Source organism: Macaca thibetana, chromosome 18 (genome assembly GCF_024542745.1).
Source record: "Macaca thibetana thibetana isolate TM-01 chromosome 18, ASM2454274v1, whole genome shotgun sequence".
Taxonomy (NCBI): Eukaryota; Metazoa; Chordata; class Mammalia; order Primates; family Cercopithecidae; genus Macaca; species Macaca thibetana.
In genome coordinates, this window is record NC_065595.1 from 5,192,501 (window position 1) to 5,216,642 (window position 24,142).

The window sequence follows — 24,142 nt, forward strand, 5'->3', positions numbered from 1 at the left end:
TATATTGATTCATATGTAATAGAGTTAAAATGAACTTTACTTTTAAAATGTTATAGAATGACAAGTAAATATCCAGATGCTATGACTTAATCTATGCCACAAATGGCTAAATTAATTTGGCTTCAGATAATCTGCACTACATATGCAAGTTTATTTTGCCAACAGCCCCAGAGTGTAGAGTCAACTCCTAGACATTTCTTCATAATAAATGGAAAATATTTCATCTTTGTTTTGTTGGAATATTTTTATACTATTTGTATAATATTCGCCAGAAAAGTCTTGTTGTATACTTTATATACCAACAAATGCTAACAGTAATGATGCCATAATTGAAAGAAAAAAAAGGAAAAGTCTATAACTTCTGAAAATTGCATCATTATAAAAGTTTGATAGTAATAAGCTGAAGACTTAAAACAAGCATAATCTTGTTCATTTAAACAAATATATTCAGACTTATCTATTTTTTATACATTCTTTTTCATCAAAAAACATCCAAAAAGGGGAGGAAATTTAACTTTCATAAATGTACTAGGTTGTACGTAATTTGCCACCAATTACTAAAATTAAAAGTGCTGAGAAGTTATTAAGCATCGTATGCAATTCTACCAAAAGATCTCTCATGAGAAAGCATAGCTTTACCAAAGAACTATGAAATCATAGTTCATTTGTACCAAAAAAGGTGAAGTTATGAAGTTATATTACGAAATATGGAGACACAGACCATTTCTTAATTGCCAAAAATTTGATAACCTAGGTTATCTAGGGCAATTCTCTCTGAAACTTTTACATCTGTGAAATTTAAAGGTTCTCTTAAAATCCAAAACTGTATGATTCTGTTATTCTGCAATAAGCTACATAGCGTTAGGACAAATTAAATAAAGTAAGCCAATGACACTTGCAAGGCATATGAACAGAGGCCTTTAAAAAGCCCAGTAGAATAGACCTTCCCTCATAAAAGCTGGTCAAGTAGTATTTCTGAAAAAAAAAAAAAAAATTATGTGACCCCTTTAGAACCTCAGTGATTCTATAAATATAAGATCATTAATAAAGCTACGAATTATGCCACTAAAGAGAAAAAGGAACTCCACAGCCTGTCTTGAGTACCTCATTACTGGGTAACATCAACCTAAGGCACCAAAATATAGACAATGCAGATGATGGAGCTGGCTGGAAGAATACACATGTGAAGGCGCTGACAGCACGCACACGGCGGCAAGACAAGGCGGGTCAGCTGGATCTACAAGGCGGGTCAGCCGGATCTCCCAGGCTTCTGCCACTGTTCTCACAAGGAGGGAAAACAGCCTTAAAGCAGAGCTCAGTGACAAACCAAACACCAGAGGCTTCGGAGAGAAACTTCTCCGGACTCAACGTCACACCTGGTAGCTGGCAACTTTCTATCAAAATGTCTCCATTTCCTAAGACAGCGCTAATCAACATTTCTTTCTCAGATGGTGGCAGCTTGATGAAGTCCTGGTTAACAGGTGAGAGGCAAGTCAGCTGCCTGAAAGCCTGGCGGTAGCTCTCCCTCCATGAGAGACACCCAACTTGAGAAGGCTTGCTCTCCTCTACAAAGAGCACGCGCTGACTCATGGCCTTCTCCTCTAAGAAGGTCTTTCCTCCCAGGAAAACGCTTCCTGACAACACGGTCAGTTGATGTTCCCTCTTCTGCCAACTGCAAGTTATAGGAAGAAAAATACTTCCTAAAATAAAATGCCCAAATCCAACTCTTCTCATCATAGTAATGAATTGAAGAGCTGCTCAAGTTATTTCACCACTGTTATTTCAGATAAAATCTTACAATAAACACTAACAATTTTCTAACAAATTACATTTTTGCTGAAAGTCACACTTTACATTCATAACATCCAACAAGAAACAAACTTTTCTCCTTTACTGAATGGGGTAGTTTTTGTACTAAAGGACTAAATAAAAATTTCAAAAATCCCTTTTTCTTTGTTTACACGTCAAGCATATGGTGTGGATCTTATTTATGAATGTGGGAAATCATGATCATGCCTCAAGCCACAAAGCTACCTTATTTATTCATTTAGTAATAAACACTTATTCATTTAGTAATAAACACTTGTGAATTTAACACCAAACCTGAAAACTAGAAATATTACACTCCAGACATCGATTTATGCCAAACTTGTATTTCTAGCTAACAATGATTATATCCAAAATACTTTTTATTATTTATCTTCACCAACTCCAGCAGTTGGATTCTTTTGACATAACTGTTTTGTTTTTAATCACTTCTTCAGATATTCTAGAAACATACAATGAGTAAAGAAAAATTAATAAAACAATACTGAGATTCACATCGTGGGTTCTCTCACTAGTTAAGAACTCTGTCACAGTGGTCTCTGAACACGCCCGTTCAAAATAATCTACAGAAATTTAAGTTTCATGTCTTAGGAATAGACAATGTTACGGATGTTAACTCTACAAAAGTCAATAGCAAATAAATAAGAGAGGAGAGCTGCGTATATAAAAGATATTGTCTTTAATCTGACGAAGTGCCTCATAGATTCTGTGAGACGTGGAGAAACTGCTCCACAACTGACATGGTCTTTGTGACCCTCTTCCAGCTTCGACCATAGCAGCTTGGCTTTTATTGACTTCACACAGTTATGTTCCATGTAAGTTTTAAAGTTGTTTTTTGTTTCAGCTAAGGAAAAAGAGTTAATGCTAAGAAAACCAACAATAAAGAAATTAGTTTGAAAATAAAGAAGAAGAATATTTTCATATTCTTTTGAACACACTGAAACTTTGAAATATGCTCATATATTGTCATTATTATAAGTATTAATTTTAAAAATAAGCATTGGGGTCATGCCATTAATTAAAATTTCTCCTGATGTTCAGTATTTTATCATATTAACAATATAATTTTTTCAAAGGCAAAAGGCATAAATTTTAGAAGACTTGTTATCCAGAAATAAGTCTGCCACTATCTAGTTGCCAAAAATATATGGCATATCCATATTGCATAATCATAAACAGGAAAAGAGAAAAAGGCATTCTAAACACTGCAATGCACAGTGACAATGAAAGGAGAAATTATTGTTTTAATTAACTTCAAAGAAAATTTGGGTCTAATTTAAATAAACACTTTCATCTACATGTTCTGCTGAATCTGCTGTTTCCCATAATCCTTTGCTCTGTGTGATTAGCATGAAAAAACGAAGCAAAGATTATTTAGACCTTCACAATTAAAAATGCCTTGGATGTCTTTTTAAAAAATTAGTACCTTTAGAATGATAAAATTCCATACTTAAACAGTATGATTGTTTTTGTATTTTAGAACTATAAAATCACATTAGTTTCACCAAAATCTGCCAACCAAGGAGGGGAAACGTTGTCCTCAGCATCACAGACAACATTCATTCTAAGTACGATGAACTTGAGAGTGACTCGGTAAGTAGCAGTGCCATATAAAGTTCCATAGAACTACGCAAGGTGCAATACTACTGGGACTGTGTATCATAAATTAGACAGGCTGAGTAAAAGACCATCATGAAAAAGAAAAATCTCAATGAAGATTTTAGTACCCTAAATCCAGTAGTACTTACTGAATGTGAATCCCCTTCTTCAACACACAGACAGGAAAGAGAAGCTGAGACCAGCCCTCAAGAAATTAACCATCTAGTCTGGAGACAGGACAAATGCCTTTTTTAAAGGAAGGCAAAATAGAATGGTGCTAAATCAGCATTCTAAGTGGTAAGATGTGACTATTTGGAATGGAATCTAGGAAAGGCACCACAGAATGAGAAAAAATCTGAGCCTTGAAAATAAAGTACAGGGAGCCATGGCTTTCTGAATGGCAGTGAGTGAAAATACTGACGGTGTCGATAAATTCATGTCAGGTTCACCAAAAGCTGATACATTTCACCAGGGTGACACTGCTTCTCATCTCACTTTGACCAGCCTTCTTCCACGATAGGCTTACTGCCCAATGCTATGTCTAGGAAATCATTATTCACAAAACAATAAAAACCTGGATTAAATTAAATCTCAATGGAAAGGGTTATTTCCCTGAAAAGCAGATCTTTATATTGACATCATATACTAGAAACATTTCTATATAAAATTAGTTTGACTCATATGAAATTAACAATATTTGACCGTTTTTAGCATAGTAAATGTCAAGTTCATATGATTCAACCCGAGGAGGTAGCAATATCTTAAAAATATCAAACAGTGCCTTAATGCTCTCGAAAGGAGTAACGGAAATGACAGTCAGACATCTTGCAGAACCGGAGGATGACCACAAGATCAAGATGTCAAATAATGGGATTATCAATCATCTGCTTGTTTTCTCCTATGAGTACTAAGTGTGAGAAAACACCACAGTGTTAGTAGAGGATCCCTTTGTTCGAAGCTCACAATAGATCAATCATGCAAGTGGCCCTAGGACCAAGAACTGGGGGAAATCCTGTTGTAGAAATAACCTATGTAAATACTTCCTTTGTCCTATCGTAGCACCGTAGCATAATGAAACAAAAATATCTTGTTTCTCATAAAAATGATCAAATTGCTTTGATGCAACTTGACAAAAATTACTTCAGATAGATTCTGTTTCCTGAAAATTCCTCACGAAAAATTTTAATTTGGACTTTTATAAGCAACTACCAAGACATCATAAAGAACTGCTCACAAAAAGTCAGTACTGTATAATGAAACTGTATCAAAGTTAGTAATTAGGCATAATTGAAGACTGCAGTGAACATATAGGCCTTTGTTCTCTTTAATTCTGGCAATGACTGGGAGTTAAAGATAAGAGCTTAAGGCATATTTTAGTCAGAGTCCAGCTGTATAAGCCCCAGTGTTCTAAAAGTAATTTAAGTGAAATAAAAGAAATAATGGCCAAAAATATTCTAGATGCCAACTGAAGAAAAACACCTAAATTCTTAAAAACTTAAAAACGGCAGATATTCTTGTACCCCAAATCTGAGTGAACCACTAGACTAAATGGTAGCAGAAAAGAAAAATCCTTTAAAAATTAATTTATCACAGCAGACAACAATGTATTATTACACACAAGGGCAACTGGAAGGTTCATACTACAAAAGGTATAGTCCAATATCTCTACAGAATTCGGTTTTATCTTATTTCTATATAAGAGGCAAGAGAATGAAATAATTGCCATTTTAGTAAAGATTATAAGGGTACTAACCATATATCTCTGGCCTAATAACTCACTGAACTGGTACTGAATAACATAATTATAATGTATGCAGTATTATTACAGTCTTTTGGTTTCTTTTTGGGGAGATGGAAGGAATAAGATAAAGGTATTTCTAATCTAAACACATATTAACATATGTATTACCTTTTATTCTCTAATGTTCCATAGGAATGTGATGAAAAAGAAGATCAATTAAAGATATAGTAAACAAGAAAAGGACTCACAGGAGACAGCAGCCAGGGCGTCAGACTGGGACTTGAAATAAAGGCATGATCTGGACCGGCAACCACGAGAGGTGGGATGTTATATGAGTGTATTGGAGAACCGGTAGAACAAAAGTACAGAGGAAAAAAAAAAACAACACAGATACAAAGGTAAGGGAAAGATTTTAACAAAATAAAACAGGATTAAAAGGGTTATTTGCAGGCCGGTCGGCAATATGAAATTGAAGAGAAAGAAACTAAATTAGTGACTGGGGAAGAGAAGAGACCAGGCAGTAGGCAGTAAACCAGGAAAAAGGAGGTGGAGTTCCAGGACGAATGCCACAGAAACATTGTGAATCCACCAGCCCAGGCTCCTTCCCTGGGCTCTGCACTCCACGATGTCAGAGTTACAGTTCCAAGGAGTTCTCAGCTTTCTCTTACAGACAGAGGAAAAGACGACTGGCACAGTAGCCATGGCCTGTTCAGCTGGATTCCAACTCAGTTCCCAGGTTCATCCTGACATGCCCATATTCTCTCCACTAAACCCCCTTCTGCCAATAAAATACCCTCACTGGTGAGCATTTCCTAAAACAACGCACACAACTCTGGGATCTTAGTTCTTTACCTTAGACTGCTCTCCCCAACTCTGTGCGCAAGACCACTCAGCTCAAGGCACCCCGGAACAAAACACACCAAGCTCTCCCACCCCTCCCAGGCAACCTGAAATGTGCTCTCTGGTGGAACTCCTCTAACCACCTTTCAAATACCCTTCGAGAGGGGCTTTCCTAACCACTCATCCTAAAGTAGCGCCTCTCCCAGACACTCCCTGGAACGGCATCCTCAGTCTACACCTACGGAAATTATCTTTTGCGTATGTCTTGCCTCTCTATCCTGACCTGTGACACCAACCCCAAGATTAAAGTCCGTGAGAACAGAGGCTGTGTCATCTTCAAACACTACAGATCGCTTAAGTCTTAGAACCTAGCAGTAAATGTTTATTGAGAGAATAAATAGGTGAACAAACAAGATGCCCCATTATCATTCACCTCCACAAAAACCCTTAAGCATGAATAATAGTTCTATTTGTCACATATTATAAATAACTACATGATAATCACTATTTCCTAAAGAATAAAATCATATAATATTCGAGTTTATTAATAAAATAATATTTATTTATTTTATATATTCATATTTTATATTTACTTTATAAATAAAATAATATCCAGGATACATAGAAACTTCCTAGATTAAAATTAAGGAGTGAATCTTAGAAGCACCAAGAAACAAAAACTACTTTCTGTGACATACACAACTAACACTTAAAAACTCACTACCTCTATCATGATAATTTCTACTAAAGTAGTAAACTGTGGTGTTGGTTTTTTTCCCAAGACAACCAAGATATACTAAAAGAAACAGTATTTTTTATACAGCTAGAGAGCAAGGACCCTGGTATAAAAGGAAAGGAATCCTCTCCTTTCCTCGGGAGTACTTATTAACCGGGTCTGCTCAGCAAACTTGAGAAGCAAGCGTGGTTTTAAATAAATAATTCTGAGAAGTAAAAAGCACCACTGGAGCACTACACAGAAATGCACAGCGGTTTCCCGCAACACAGCGAGCACAATTAAAATATACCCAATCACAGGGATGCACAATGCTCAATGCAATGCCCCCAAAACCAAATGGCTAAAGATACATGCACTTCCAGAAAAATACTGGTTTTACTCAAACACAATTTCTATTGCAAAACTGCCCTTGAATTACATGAGCTTTGATTTATGGAGTTTTAAAAATATATTGCTGACATAAAATGGGACTTCCCATAAGGAAAAAATAAATAAAACTGGAAATAACAGTAGTAAATAAAATGCATTCCTTTAAGGCCATCCTGCTCACTAGAGATGGATCACAATTTTGGCCATGAGCTTCCCAGCAGTAAACATAAAGAGGAAAACTCAATCATATACATGATTTGCTAGTATCAAAGGCCAACAGAGTGTTAGAGAAAAGTACAACTTTCTCTGGAATAAAGACCAGAGAGAAATGATTCCTCTGAGTCTTAAAAGAAAGTTGTATTTCCATGAACAGCCTCCTAAATACTATCTTTACAATAAATATATAACTTTTATAAGGTTACTTCTTAAAACAGTCTTAAATTTAAGTCATTGTCATAACTGTGCTAAATCAGCATAGTCAATTTATAGAAAGAAGAAAATGAAACAAGGCAGTGATGAAAAGCAGTTCTCTAGCAATGGAAATAACTGAAAGCTAAAACTGAAAGTATATTAAGAAATGAATCGAAGAAATAAGTAATCATGACATCAAAGTAAATTAACTGACAAACACATGAAATCCGGATATTTTATGTCGCATTTGACTGTGTAACTGAGGCAGGAGTGCCAGTGACATTGCTTCCTAAGAGCTGAGGAACCCAACGAAGAGAGAAGCTTGAAGAGAGGGCTCTCTACCCCGCAGAGGAGCCATAAGTATCTGCTGCAATCCCGAGATTCTGCAGCACAGATGCTGACTTTTGTTAACTGTCACCTGCAAAACTTATAAAGCAGAAGTTATAAAATATTACTGCTAGTAATAACACATTGGTGACGAAGCAACCACAGACCATCTACATTACCCACAGAATTACCCACAGAATTTAGAAATGCTTCCCAATCCCAGCAAGATAACTTTGGTGGGATATGAGGGCATATCTCCTATCTCCACATGTGCCTTAGTAAATTGTTGGTTTATCAGCAAACACAGTACAAGAGAAATTCTCTAAAAATAAACACTTTGGCTTTAGATGAATTGATAAGACTTCTAGCTATCTTCCCATGTAGAACAAATTTACCTGGCAGGACTATCACACTATTAAATCTTACTTTTACAGCTGGGCACGGTGGCTCACACCTGTAATCCCTGCACTTTGGGTGGCCGAGGCAGGTGGATCACCTGAGGTGACGAGTTCAAGACCAGTCGGCCAACATGATGAAACCCCGTCTCTACTAAAAATACAAAAAATGAGCCGGGTGTGGTGGTGGGTGCATGTAATCCCAGCTACTCAGTAGCCTAAGGCAGGAGAATCACTTGAACCCAGGAGGCGGAGGTCGCAGTGAGCCAAGATCACACCACTGCATTCCAGCCTGGGCAACAAGAGAGAAACTCTGTCACCAAAAAACAAAAAAATCCTACTTTTTTACAATAAAACCAGGTCATGTGATCATAGATACTATTTATATTTAACGGTTTACGGGTTAAGAGATGGAAAAAATGAAAAACCAAAAAGAGTTCCCAGCTCATGTAAAAGCAGTACGTCATCAAAATATAACCCCCTTCCCCACTCAACAAAATAAGCAGCCCAGAATGGAAAGAACGGACATGTTTTCCTCCACTTTAGCCCAACAGAATTAGTCCCTGTGTAAATATTTTTTAAGGTGGAGAGAAGCCCATAAACATTTTATTTTTCCTAAATTGGCCCTCATGGGAAAAACAAAAGAAAAAGAAAATATATTCCTAACTATGGACAGAAAAGAAGAAATAAGGGAAAGACTAATAAGTAGTGGGTAAAGGGGAGAGCCTGAAGCCTCGACACACAGGTGACTGAAAAGTTTTACAAAAAATATTCCAGAAGGAACCCATGAAGAACATATCAGTCAGAAGACACTATCACAACACATCCATTAGAATAAATCACCCATTTCAATGATAAAACAGTGTTTACCTTATAGAAATTCACTATGGAGTCATAGAGGAAAACTGTTTTCCGTTTAATAAAATAAAATATATGCAACAAGAACAACTTAGAAGTTATTTCTTTAAAGTGGAAAAGAGTGACAACTGTGACTTAGGAGATAAATCATATATGATAAACAGAATATCTTCTAATAGGAAAAAATTTAATCTGTTCCCCAATAAGTTCCTCACGGTTTCCATAAACGCATGGTTTTTCTCATAGAACAGCATCTAAGCTTCTAAACAACTCTGTGAAGCATCACTCACAACTGCACACATCATGTGTGTGCCATGTGAGTGTTATGTGAGTGCCGTGTGTGCCACGTATGTTTCATGTGTGTGACATGTGATGTGTGTGACATGACATATATGTGCCATGTGAGTGACGTGTGCCATGTGTGCCATATGCAAGTCATGTGAGTGACAAGTGCATGCCACGTACATGCGTTGTATGCCATGTGGGTGACATGTGGCATGTGCCATGTGCATGACATGAGTGACAAGTGTGTGACATGTGATGTGTGCCGTGTCATGTGACGTGTGTATGGTGTGTGCCATGTGTGCCATGAGTGAAGTGCAGGCCATGTGTGTGACGTGATGCATGTGCCATGTGTGTGCCATGTGTGTGCCATGTGTGACATATGACGTGACATGTGCCATGTGTGGCATGTGACATGCGTGCAATGTGACATGTGACATGTACGTGCCATGTGTGACATGTGGTGTGCGTGCAGTGACATGCGTGCCACGTGGCATGTGTGCCATGTGGCATGTGCGTGCCACGTGAGTGACATGTGCATACCATGTACATGCTGTGTGCACCGTGTGACATGTATGTGCCATGTGAGTGCCATATATGTGCCATGTGTGACATGTGACATGTGTGTCATGTGCATGGTATGCCGTGTGCCATGTTTTACATGCCATGTGCGCCATGTGGGTGTTCCGTGTGTGCCATGTGAGTGACGTGTATGCCATGTATGTGCCATATGTGACGTGATGTGACGTCACATATGCATGCCATGTGACGTGTGTGCCGTGTGTGCCATATGCATGCCATGTGAGTGACGTGCATGCCATGTGCATTCCATGTATGCCATGTGGGTGACATGTGAGTGACATGTGCATGCCAGGTGCATGTGCTTTTCCGCGGGTGCTGCTGTTTCAGATATTTTCATGTTTCATAAAAAAAGGTGATGCTCCTGTTTAAGCTGGAAAAATATAAAGCAATGATGCTTTTATACCACTTCAACTTATAAATATCCAAGTTTTTGAGAAAATAGAGAAAAAGGAGCCAAGAGTCTCCAAAAGACCTGCACAATGCCATGTCCTATTATAGTGGCTTCAAAGAAATCAGAACAAGCATCAGGGCTCCGGGACATCTCCCCACAATTACATTAGGTGGAGTAAAGATTCGACTCATCAGTAAGATCAATGTTGCTGCTAAAAGAGAGACAGCTAACCCCAAATCCCAAATGTATCATAAAAGGGGAGAGGCCAGCACAAATTTCAGGGCTCAGTAATCTGGAGAACCTCAGAGAAAATCTTAGCCTAAGCAAAAATACTAACAAGCCTTGAGCCAAACCCAGTAGTCCGAACACACCCAACAGCTATGCTAACAACAGTGCACTGAGGGTAGGAAACTTCACAGACGCCAACAAAAATGGCTGCACTGGAAGAAATATGTAAGGTTCTGATCTGAATATTCACCAGTAAAAACACAAGTACTTTTCCTGGGTTATGAAATTATTTAACGCTTATACTTCATGATACACTCATCTAATTTAAAATTCTTCTTTGGTAGTTTTCTGAGTTTATCAGCCTTCTTGAGACACTGCCAGTGGAGATATGTCCTGACAGCATCTCTGACACCACAAAAGCAACGGATCAGATGCAAAACTCTACACGAATCATTTCCCTGTCCTCCTATTTACAGTCATTCAAAGCCCAGCTGATTTCCAGCACTGAACGACTAATACCATCCACTTCCATTGTAATTGCACCTGGCTTTCACAGAAGATATACTTAGTATGGCTGTTCCAATTGTGATAATTGTAGATAAGCTCGTTTTCTAGATTACTATTAGTGAATTCAAAGAGTCATAAAGATGCTTTGGCTTCCTTATACCACAAAGAGAATTACTCATTTAAAATAGGGAATACTTTCAAATGAACTCACAAGTTAACTGGAGTTTATTATTTTAGAATGTGATTTGAATGTGGTTATATGTAATTGTTTGAATTTAAGTGTGTAGGATTTCAGAAATACTGGAGGATACTACACTAAAATAATTTAATGCAGATGTAGGAACAAAACAGTATAATCTTACACAAGCCATCACTCAGGTGTTCACAGAGTCTCAAAGAAAATATTTGAAATAATTTAGTTTTCTGTTTCTAAGGACAGTCATGCTGACAAAATGTATTGGATCATCAAACTTTATAGTACAAGCATATGGATTTGTTTTTAATAAATTATAATTTTTGCATATATCAGTCAAAGCACAAGGCCTAAATACTTGCAAACAAAATGCATTATTAATTTAATTGTCACAGCCTATTTAGCTAACTTCTATTACTATTTGCTATAATATGCAATGCATTAGAGTGGAGAATCAAATTCAAAACATTTTTTAAAACTGATTATATTGTCCTGGAGAAATTAAAATACAGCAAGCTTGCAAAAGTATAACCAAGGCTTTAATGCTTTAAATAGGTAAGAAAAATGTTTAACTTAATTTAGAGAACGGTTGTGCCCAGACTGATGGTTCAGCATGCTGATGAAGGGTTTGCTTCCTAAAACCACCAGAAGGAAGGCAGGAAATGGAAACGAGGAGACTGGCATTGCTGGCTCTAGATTACACCACTGAAATCTTGATTTGCTCTAGCTACAGGTGTCTACTGGAAAATTATACTACTGCTGGGGCCCTGGCATTCCCGTGTAGTATTTCTCTGTAACGGGAAACAGTGCCATATAAGCAGACGCCAAAAACAAGAAGTCCTCTCAAGGAATTTTTACAAGGAAAAACAATTCAATAGAAGATGTCTGGTTTAGAAGAATGTTGCTGCTTGGAGTACTTAAAAGGTACCGATCCACATGGTGGGTGTGCTTTCCCATTTGAGATTCATTTCTTGATGTGAGGACAAAAACAGTGTCAGTACCTGAGAAGAGCTTACCATGTGCCAGAGGGGAGAAATCCAATCTTTCTCCTGCCTCAGTTTTAATCTCCCTTTATGTATTCAGGACAGAAATAAATATTAAATAAAAGGAAAAAAAAGTATCCTGGAATGTAACGAAAAGGGTAAATGAAAATAAATAAATAAATTTTTGGTTCTCAAATTTATAATATACAGGGTATGTCTAGTATTTTAATGTGTTTAATACATGAACATATATACATACACACACATATATGGGGAGATCAATTTTTCCCTGTGAAACAATATGAACAATTCTTCAATTTTTAAAAAACTTCTAAGTAAAAACCAAAATGACATAGTTAAATTAAAAATGTATACTATTTAAAAATACAGTTGGGAATATTTTCTTTTTACTACTTACACAATCTCGACTGCTTTCATTCAAATTTATTTTGAAATCAGAGTCAGAAAAGTAACAGTTCCATCATTTATTATTTATGAGATATTGAATAAATTATTGTATTTTCTAGGCTCAGTCCTTAGATCTATATAACTGGAATAATAATGAACTGCTAATAAGGTCAAAGAAGGATTAATTGAGATAATGCATGTGAAAGCAATGAAAACATAGCAATTACAAATATGTTGTTTCTACATACTTAAACAACACTTATGAAACATAACTTTGACATGTCCCAAATTATTCTTTTAAAAATATAGCATCCTTTTAAATTTCAAGAATAATCCATCCCTGACACATTCAATGCATGTATTTTGGCTGCAATTATTAAATACAATGTTACAAAGAAAGATACGGGAAATCGGGAAATCGGCTGGGCATGGTGGCTCAAGTCTGTAATCCCAGCACTTTGCGAGGCGGAGGTAGGCTGATCACGAGGTCAGGATACTGAGACCATCCTGGCCAACACGGTGAAACCCCGTCTCTACTAAAAATACAAAAAATTAGCCAGGCGCAGTGGCAGGCGCATGTAGTCCCAGCTACTTGGGAGGCTGAGGCAGGAGAATGGTGTGAACCCGGGAGGTGGAGCTTGCAGTGAGCCAACGTGCGCCACTGCACTCCAGCCTGGGTGACAGAGTGAGACTCCATCTCAAACCAAAAGAAAGAAAGGAAAAAAGGAAAGAGAGAAGGAAAGGAAGGAAGGAAAGGAAGGAAGAGGGAAGGAAGAGGGAAGGGAAGGAAGAGGGAAGGAAGAGGGAAGGAAGAGGGGAGGGAAGGGAAGGGAAGGGAAGGGAAGGGAAGGGAAGGGAAGGGAAGGGAAGGGAAGGGAAGGGAAGGGAAGGGAAGGGAAGGGAAGGGAAGGGGGAGGCAGGGAAAGAAAGAAAGAGAGAGAAAGAAAGGGAGAGAAAGAAAGAGCGAGAGAGAGAGAAAGAGAGAAAGAGGAAATCAAACATATGGGTGCAAAGGAGACATCCCAAGATTCAAAAATTTTGACTCAGTAGCAGTCTGTGCCCATACTGCTATACTAAAGAAAACAATACGCCTGACAGAAAGGTCAACTTAAATTCCCATAAACAGAGAAAATACTGCTAAGAGCATTTTATATTTTTAAAAAGACTATTAAACATTTACAAATATGACTGAAGACCTCAGGCTTCAGAGTAACTGAAAAAAATGCACCACTATTGACCTTTGAAAACAGTATTTAAAAAACTAAAATTTCTGAGGGTATCTGTAGAATTTTGGATCCTACCTTGGAGAATCTGAGGGGGGCTGAAAATCTATCCTGACTTTAAGAAAACTGCCAGTGCTCACGTTAGTTTTGAGTGAGCTGCACGCTTTAAAGATTTAAAATATCAGAAGTAGCCATGTTCACCTGGTAGCTGACACTGCTATATTTCAGTTCACCTAATAAAATTAAGTCTATGTGATGAAGCTAATTATGATACAGTAGCAAGAAAAAAGAAAACCTGGCAGTTGATGACATAATAATTGTAGTGTTATTTTTCATGACATGGCAACTGTAGTATTATTTGGGGGATGACACAAGATGTATTTCTTTTTAATATCAGCAATCTTTAAGTCTACAGTAAGAATTCAAAACTGTTATTTTAAAACCTCAAAATAAGAATATATAATAAAACAAAGTTGAGTTTTACATATTTGTAAAACTCAAATGCATTTTCAGAAGGTAATTCCCTCCAATTTAATTCTTCTAGTATTTCAAGGTTGTTTCACAAATTCAAAGTCCTCCAGATGCTTTCAACTACTTCTAGACTCAAGTTTTAATTAAAATATGTTAAATTTTTGTGAAACGATGGCATAAAATATGATATTCGACAAAAGAGTACCACAAATAGAAACATGATGAACTGACGTGAAAAAAAATACTAGAAGTCATGTCATTAAATAAAGCCTAAAATAAAAATCAAATTGTATTTTTAAATGGAAAAAAAAAAGAAAATTACCTTTCTTTTGGGGTGCCAACTCCATGCTTGCCTAGTAAATGAGTATTTAAGTGCTTCTTCATCACAAAAGCAACCCTAAAAAATAAATAAAGGTAATTATAAAAGTAAAACTTGACTCTCCGCAAGAAATCTGTACAAAAAGTACTTAAGAATTACATATATATGCAAACATAGCATAAAAAGCATATTACAGTGGCACTCTTGCTACACCAAAGCTTGCATACAGATTAAATATATTGTAGGACTTCAAAAGAAGTCTACATCTAAATTGACTGGTTCATTTTCATCTTGGATACCCTAACAGTGAGCAAAAGAGCACAATGATTGTAGTTCTTCAATCCCTGTCTTCACTTCCAGGTGGTAAGAAGGATGAAGCAATACCTCAGTATAACATGCACAGCCCCGAGGTCATCACACACTTCAATCAGGAAATGAGTTTGAGAAAATGTCATTTTATTAAATATTTAAAGGACCATAAAAGAGAAAAAGAATGGCTTTCATGGAGCTTCCTTAAAAACATGGTAATAACTTGAAGAGAGGTTTTTAAAATAATACAAATATTTACTGTATCTATAGCACAAAAAAAATTGTATTGAAGTATCTAGATATCAATAACTAAAACAAACAAAAAGTATTACCTGACATACTATCTTATTTTATACACAAATCAGCTTACTTAATTCAATTTTGTTGACATAAATATGAACTGGACAGGAATCAGCAGTACATGAATGCCATTCTACCCCTGAACACAGTGCAGGATCAATTTAATTACATCATGTGATTATTTAAAACAATTTAGATCAGAAACATTCAGAAGCATCAAAACTAAAACGGCTCTCTATAAGCAGAAAGAAAATTTACTGTTGTAACTTTCAGCGTAAAAGGGCTTGCAAACATTTTTGTTAATTATGTATTACAGCTGTCCTTCATAAAGTTAATTACTAATAGCTGAAAGGCAACAGAATCTATTTGCATATGTACATGAAAGACATGACATATGCAAAAATATGATTTTAATTAGCATTCTATGATATGAAGGGCTACAAATCAAATTGGCATGTTATAAGATTCTCAACATTAAACACTGAATTCATCTGGACATGTTTGCACAAATGAGCAACGTAAGACTGTAAAGTACTGTATCCTTGCAGAAAAGACTTGTGACAAAAGCCAAAAGCAAAACGACTTCTAAAAAAATGCTTCTTTTCTTTTGATGTCTAATTTATTTTGTTTAATTTCACATAATATTACAGAATCTCAGGTTTAAGGCCAAATGACCATGACTTTTTTATCCAAATAATGCACTTATATGCACTGAAAATAACAATCATTCTACTTAAATATTAGGTAATAACAACTATGGTCAATACACACTTTACAACTATAAATAACTGGTACCAACATCAATCACTAAAATGGAATTATCATATATTTAAAAACTGTGATAATATTAAAAGCTGAGCAAAAAAAAAAAGTACAAAAATTCTGTACTTGTTTCTGCTTGATTTTGACAAAATAACATTTTTCATTCCTTAAAAAAGAACACAGTAATAATAAGTGAATTTAAGTCATAACTTCCCTACTGTCCTCCATTGTCCTATAATTAAAAAAACATAAAGCTAATAGCAAAGAGCAAAGGTTAAAAACCCAAAGCTGCAACGCACAGCTTATTCACATGACCAAGTATAACTGAAGAGATCTGAACTTAGAATCCATAGTGCAGTTTTTAAGAGAAAACAAAATTATTAATTAAAATACTTAGGTTTTAAGAATTGAAGCAAAAATATTACATGGCACAGGGAAAGAAACTAGAGTAAATAGGGAGAAAAAGCTTTTGCCTGATATAATGTCCTAACGCGTGCCGAATGTCTCCAGTGCTGAGTATTTAGTGAAATTATAATTTTTATTATAATGGAGAAAAACGGAAAAAGTTTTAATACTGTAACACAGCTCAATTGTATTCAAATGCAAAATATTTATTCAACCAACACTGGACTTAAAAAGAAGTACTAATTCTTTAAATTTGGCTTAAAGTATAAATAATGTAAAAGCCTCAAAATCATCCTCAGTTAAAAAAAATATATAAGCCAAGCACGACCAGCATTAAATTACTGACCCATATGCACATAATATTGACAGGCATATGTGGTTACTGAATGTAGACTACTCCTACACTAACACTGTAACATTATTGTTTTAAAATTTTTAACATAACTTTCAAAAATATATATACATAATCTAGATACCACCAGAAATAAAACAGAAATGATGGCAAATCTGAAAGCTAGCCAATTGACATGGCTTGCTCCCCATAAACCCTCATTCTTTCATACCTTCACTCCCTGTTTCATCACATTTACTGATCACTTACTATGTGCTAGCTGTGAAGGGGTCCTGCACCTATGAGAAAACCAGACCATTCGAGTCATGCCTTCCCGAAGCATTCTCAACAACCTGTGGCTTATCAACAGGATGCACTGACACTAAGCTTGAGCCACTCCTCTGTGGACAGTGCTAGTCATTCACACATACATTTAATTTACATATTTATTAATTAAAGATCTACCATTACGCAAGAACAGTTCTTGGCAGCTGTGATGCACAGGTGACTAAAACAAATAAAAGTCCCTGCCCTCAAAAAATGTACAACCTAGTGAGAGACACAGACAACAAGAAAAAAAAAAAAAAAAACAGTAAAATATGTATCATATTAAGCAGTGTCAAGTGGTTGGAGAATAAATTAGAGAATAAAGATCTTAAAATGTCAGCAAGGAGTTGAAATTCTACATTTGGGTGGCTCAGGAATGAGACCTGTGAGTGAAAAGGATGAAGGCACGTGGCCTGCCAAGGAATAAGGACCAGCAACCCCAGCAGGAGAGAGCACAATCACAGACCTCTGAAGGCAGAGTCTCAATTCATTCTCACAGCAGTGACGTGGGAGCATAAACCTGGGGGCTGGTAAGTGGGGAGGAGGACAGTCCCATCCAGGGAGGTTAGAAAAAAGAGGGCGGGTGAGAATGGCAACAATGAAGGCCACAATAGCCTCAGCTTTTATTCTGAGTGAGAAGAAAAGCCATCTCAGGCATCTGAACAGAGGAGTCACTTGTCCAACTTACTTTTGCTTTTTTTTTTTATTTTTTAAAAATAGCTCACTGTAATCTCAAAATCCAGGGCTCAAGGGATCCTCACACCTTAGCTTTCCCAGTAGCTGGGACTAAAGCCATGTGCCACCAGGCCTGGCTAATGAAACTTTTTTTGTAGAGACAGGGGTCTCACTATGTTGCCCAAGCCCAAGTTGGACTCAAACTCAAGGTCTCAAGGAATCCTCCTGCCTGGAAGTCCCAAAGTCCTGGGATTACAGGTGTGAGCCACCACACCTAGCCTCAACTTCCATTTCAATAGCACTCCTGTCTGTTCTGAGTGGGGGGTGTGTGTGTGTGTGTGTGTGTGTGTGTGTGTGTGTGTGAGAGAGAGAGAAAGAGAGAGATCAACAGTCTCTTGGAATAATCCAGGCAAAGATGACAGTGATAGTGACCTGGACAAAGGCTAGCAGTGAAGACGTGGTCAGATTTGGGATATGTATTTGTAATCAGAGCTAACCAAATTTCTATATGGATTGGATATAGAGTCTGAAAGAGAAATCAAAGAAATGATCCATTTTTGGCTTAAGAGAAATCGAGCTGTTTTGAAGGAGATCAGTCTGGGACATGCTCATAAGGAAGTCTACTGAACATCCAAGAGGCCTGTGGAACAGGAGGTCAACTCCACTGCTCGAGGCCAAGACCCACGCTAGAACTGCTGTTGCTCAAGTCATCCATTTGCAAGCATCTAATCATCTGAAGGAATACCTTTAAATAAAAAATAATAATGTTTTTAAAATATTGATTGACTTGCAATCAATGTAAATGCCTAATACAGTTCAACTTATTTTGGTGTAAAAAGAGCAATGCAGTAGTAATGCCTACATTCCAGTTAAAAAAAAAACTCTTATTTTAACATTATTTCATAATAAATTCTTGTACACTATACACCATATAATAAAGACCTGTTTCTTCAGTCCATTAGGTTTATCACTATAACATTATTTCAGTTTGAGAGTCATGGGAGATGATGTAACTCATCCACTAAAGTACATACAGCTCAGCTGACCCTTGAACAACATGAGTCTGAATGGCCCAAGTCCACTTCTACTACGATCTTCTTCCACCTCTGCCACCCTTGACACAGTAAGGCCAACCTCCCTCCTACTCCTCAGCCCACTTAATGTGACGATCAAAAGGATGAAGTCCTTTATGATGAGTCACTGTCACTTAAAGAATACTAAATATACACATTTTCTTCCTTATGATTATCTTAACGTTTCCTCTAACTTATTTTATTGTAAGAACACAGCATATAATACATATACAGAATGTGTTAATCTATGGTTCCTCTTATTGGTAAGGCTTCTGATCGACAGCAGGCTATTAGTAGTTATGTTTTTGAGGAGTCAAAACCTACACTTGGATTTTTTACTGCATGGGGGTTTGGCTGCGTTTCTCTTGTGCCAAACAGGTTCCTATGGTTGACTATTCTTCAGGATGACAACACAAATGTTACCAAAAAGTAGGGGTAGGGGGAATTTTCAAATAAGTTTGGATAACACTAGGTTAAAAAAGTTAAGTTCTGGCCAGGCGCGGTGGCTCACACCTGTAATCCTATCACTTTGCGAGGCCGAGGCAGGAGGATACAAGGTCAGGAGATCGAGACCATCCTGACTAATACAGTGAAACCCTGTCTCTATTAAAAATACAAAAACTTAGCCCGGCATGGTGGTGGGCGCCTGTAGTCCTAGCTACTCTGGAGGCTGAGGCAGGAGAATGGTGTGAACCCGGGAGGCAGAGCTTGCAGCGAGTCGAGATCACGCCACTGCACTACTGCACTCCAGCCTGGGTGACAGAGCAAGACTCCATCTCCAAAAAAAAAAAAAAAAAAGTTAAATTCTATAGACTTCTCAGTCATGTATGTGCTGTTTAGCATGGTGAAATGGAAAGAAATAGGAGATCTGCATAATATTTTCTAACCTTATAGGACCACTAAATATTTCTGTCATAGAAAACATCTATTAGAACTGTGTCTTCAGGAAACAATTTAGAAACTGCTTACATTACTCAGTCAGGGCTTCTACAACAAAATACCTTAGACTGGATAAGTTATAAAGAACAGACATTTACTGCTTACAGTTCTGGAGGCTGGAAGGTCCAAGATCAAAGTACCAGGAGATTCAGAGTGTAATGAGGGCCTGTTCCTCACAGGGCGTCTTCTATGTGTCCACGCAAGGCAGAAGAGGCAAACAGGTTCCCTTAAGCCTTTCTTGTAAGGACACTAATCCCATTCACGAAAGCTCTGCTCTCCCAAAATCAGCTCCCAAAGGCCCCAACTCTTAATACTATTGCACTAGGGATTAGGTATTGATATGGTTTGCATCTGCGTTCCCACCCGAAGCTCATGTTGAATTGTAATCCCCAATGCCTGGTGGGTGGTGGTTGGTCATGGAGGCAGATTTCTAATGAGTGGTTTAGCGTCAGCCTCTTGGTACCGTCCTTGCGATAGTGAGAGCTCGCAAGATCTGGTTGTTTAAAAGTGTGTAACACCTCCATCCTCTCTCTCTTGCTCCTGCTCCAGCAACATGTCAGCAGCAACATGTCACCCTGCTGTCACTTTCTGCCATAACTGTAAGTTCCTGGAGGTCTCCCTGGAAGCCAAGCAGCTGCCAGGACGATGCTTCCTCTACAACCTGCAGAACCAGGAGCCAATTAAACCTCCTTTCTTTATAAATTACTCAGCGTCAGGTATTTCTTTATAGCAATGTAAGAACAGCCTAATACAGGTATAAACATGTGAATTTTGGAGAGACACAAGCATGCAGAGCATGGTAAAGTTGGTGTTGAGTATGAGGACTGGTTTTGAACTTCTGATTCAAATATAAGAAACTATAAGAAAAAATATTTGTGGGAACTGACAAATATCTGAGAAACTATGTGATAATGTCTATTTAGATTACTACATACTTGCAGTTGACACCATCAGATATTTAGCTACAAAGTACTGATTCAGTCCAAGAACCAGTCACGAACAATTTAAATAACCATTTTATGGCTAGCTATGTAACACAGTTAAACTATGAACTAAACATTGTATCCAACTTATGGTTGTGTCAGAATACTCTCACAAACACTGTTCTGACCTGAGCAGCAAAAGATGGGTGTGAAGGGTAGAGTGGAGTAGATAATACTGACATGGGAAAAATAGGTAAAGAAAACTAATAATAATACAAGTAGAAACCTTCCAGCAACAATCCTAGCAGGCAGAAAGGATAAATAATTATTTTACAAAGTTTTGATAAACAACTTCATATCTAATTTTATGTTTACAGTTTATCCTTTTATCTATCACACTTTTATTTTTTAATTGTGAACTGTTCTTTTTCTTAGCTTCTTTCTTGAAAAAAAGTTAAGACTTGGAAAAGTTGAAAAGGCAATATATGAAATACTTGTACCCTTTCCAGACCAGTTCATCATTAATGTTTTGGGACACCTGCTTACTTGCTCTCTCTCTCACTAGGAATGTATTAATATGTACTTTTTCTTTAAGTCATCTTAAAGTAAGTTACTGAGATGATACTTTTCCCCTAAAACTTCAGCATACAACTCCAAAGAAAGACATTTTTCTACCCATTGTGGATCAAGATCACACTCAAGAAAATACTGATTCAGTAATATCTACTACATAGTCTATAAGACACACTCACTGTGTTTCGTTATGTCTCCTTGGTCTCTTTTCATCTACAACTACCCTCGTTTTCTTTGTTTGTATAGTGACAAAAATTCTGAGCAACCTAACTTACAATAATCTCCCACATATGGTATGTCTGATTGTTTCCTCATGATTTGATTCAGTTTAAACATTTTTCGCAAGAACATCACCTATGTATGTTGGGTACTTCCAATAACACAGCATCAGGATAAAAGTAATGTCAGGTTCACACCCCTTTAGTCATGCTAAACTTGATTATTTGTTTAAGGTAGTAATCTCAAAGTTTCTTCAATATAAATACTTACTTGCCCTTTGTAATTAAGTAATCTGTAGGTGACATTTTGACTTTGTGTGAGTATCCTGTTCACTAACAACCTTCTCCCAATGGGATAGGCGCCCATTAATGAATCTTGCCTAACTCGATTATTCTGAAAGCTACAAAACAGCAGTGTTCTATTATTCCTTCTATTTTAGTTAGCTAGCATTCTTTGATAGAGAAACTTAACCATTTTCCCCCATCTTTCTGTGACATACTCTCTCACCCTCACTTTCTTTCTAAAGCACTTTATCTGGACTCCTGGATTTTATATCATATTTTATAATGTATTACCGTAAATATGTCTTGTAATTCTCAAGTTTTCCCAAAATTGGCCACTGGAAACTCTTTAAAGTTGGCTACTCTGTTTTTTGACATCACTTCTCTTACTGTTGGTTTCTTCCTTATTTTCTAGCACAACCAGCCTTCCAGGCCCAACAATCACTGTCCATGCTCCGGACCTGCAATCAGTCCTGGTTTCTTACAGTAAGTAGTGGTGTTTATACAGCGAGACCTGGGTGCTAACTCTGACCACTGCTACAGGAGTATCACGGAGTCTAAGCCCTTTCAATCCACAAAGCTAGGAAATAAATGAACACACAAACAAACACATACCTGGTGGGTACGGAAGGAAATATACACAGAGGATTTCAACTGTAATGGCCACATTTGGTAAATGAGTATTCACTGCAAAATCGGTATATCTTTTTGTTATTCTGAAATGTGTTATAATAAATTTTCAGGTGGTACAAATACATTACTGTAAATGAATCACATTTTAGCTTTTGCAGGACAGCATTCTATTCAAACAATTATTCTCATAAAACTTTAGTGTAAAGGTATTACTTACTACTTCTTTAAGCTCTCTAATAACTTGGCTTCTACTGATAGTTCCAAAACACTTCTGATCACTTCCTCTTTCATACTATTGTCAATTCTCGTTCCTCATCTTACCCTCTAAGGGTGATATATTTGTTCATATACATTCATATTTCAAAGGTATAATTCATTTCCTGGGCTTCAAGCATAACCTCCTTGTGGGCGACACTAAAATATATATTTCCACCCATGGCCTTTCCAGGACATTTTTTCTTGTCTGTTGACAATACTGTAAAGCATGTCCAACACTCAGGCATGATTGTTCCACGCTAATGATCTCCTGCAGAATTTATGAATTATATCAATTGTACCACCTTCCCGATTTAGTAATCTTACACTCATGTTCATACATCATCAATTGTTTCTTCATAATTTTTTGGAACCAAGACTTTTCTTTTTCTATTTTAAATAAACTAGTTCAAACCATTATGTCTGAGTACCACAGCTACAAGGCACTCTCCCATACAATTCACTCCATATACCCCAATGACGCGCCTTCATATAAATATGCTCACGTCATGCCTCAGCTCAAAAACCTATCATAATTCCCTTCTGAACTGGATAAGCACCAAATCTTAAGCAAACAAACAATAGTCTTCAACAGTCATTCAGAATCAGGTATTCTAACTGCTGAAATACGCACTCTAAAAATAATATGAAATAAAAGATAAAAAGCTACAATCCAACTGAAAAGTGAGAGCAACCTAAAAGTTCAATAGCAACGGCACAATCATGGAATAATATTATGCATCAACTGAAAATACAGAAAGCTGCTCTTGATAGCTTAGATTTTAAAAGGACAAAAAATACTACATACAACAAACCCTATGTATGTTTATTCTTGTATTCTGATATATACATGAACAAACATACATGAAAAGAAGCAAACACCAACCAAGTTCACTCTGACACAGGATTTAGATTTAGATGATTTATAGGGTTGTTTTTCTATAAGTAAAATTTGTCATTTAAAAAAGCAACAAATAATATATTGCTTACAGTCAGATGTACAGTTTATACAAGAGTTTTATATGTCTCCTCAAAGGCTGCCCAAGAGTGTACGAGTATGCAGTCTGGGCATAATCAGATCGCCCTGAGAGAGGAGGAAATTGGGGCTCAGAGAAGATAAGTGACTTTGACTTTTTCAAGAAAATGGGGCAAAGAAGCTGAAAATGGAAAACTAGAATTCATGCCTGGTGACCTTTATACAGAAGTCGCTCCACCACTCCATACTTCCTGCCTAATGAAAGATTATAGCCTCATAGAAAATAAGAAAAATGAAACTACTACTGAAACAAAACTGTTGAAAAATAAAACCACTATATTACTTTCCTAAATGAATATGAATTATCCAAGCTAATGAATGACAAATCTAGTAACTGATATAAGGATGGAGATTTTTTTTTTAAGATTTGCTGGGATTAAGTATACACAATATTTTTAAAAGAAAATATTT

At 36.8% G+C, this 24,142-nt stretch overlaps 1 protein-coding gene across 4 annotated transcripts in view; it reads right to left on the reverse strand.

The window, feature by feature from the left end:
• The window catches only part of ZNF407 (zinc finger protein 407), a 460,325-nt gene that overhangs the window by 273,748 nt on the left and 162,435 nt on the right, over positions 1–24,142 (reverse strand). For all 4 annotated transcript variants that reach the window (XM_050768239.1, XM_050768240.1, XM_050768241.1 and 1 more), the window contains one exon: positions 14,694–14,768. In XM_050768239.1, coding sequence (XP_050624196.1) covers positions 14,694–14,768 — 75 coding nt within the window. The remainder of the gene's footprint in view (positions 1–14,693; positions 14,769–24,142) is intronic.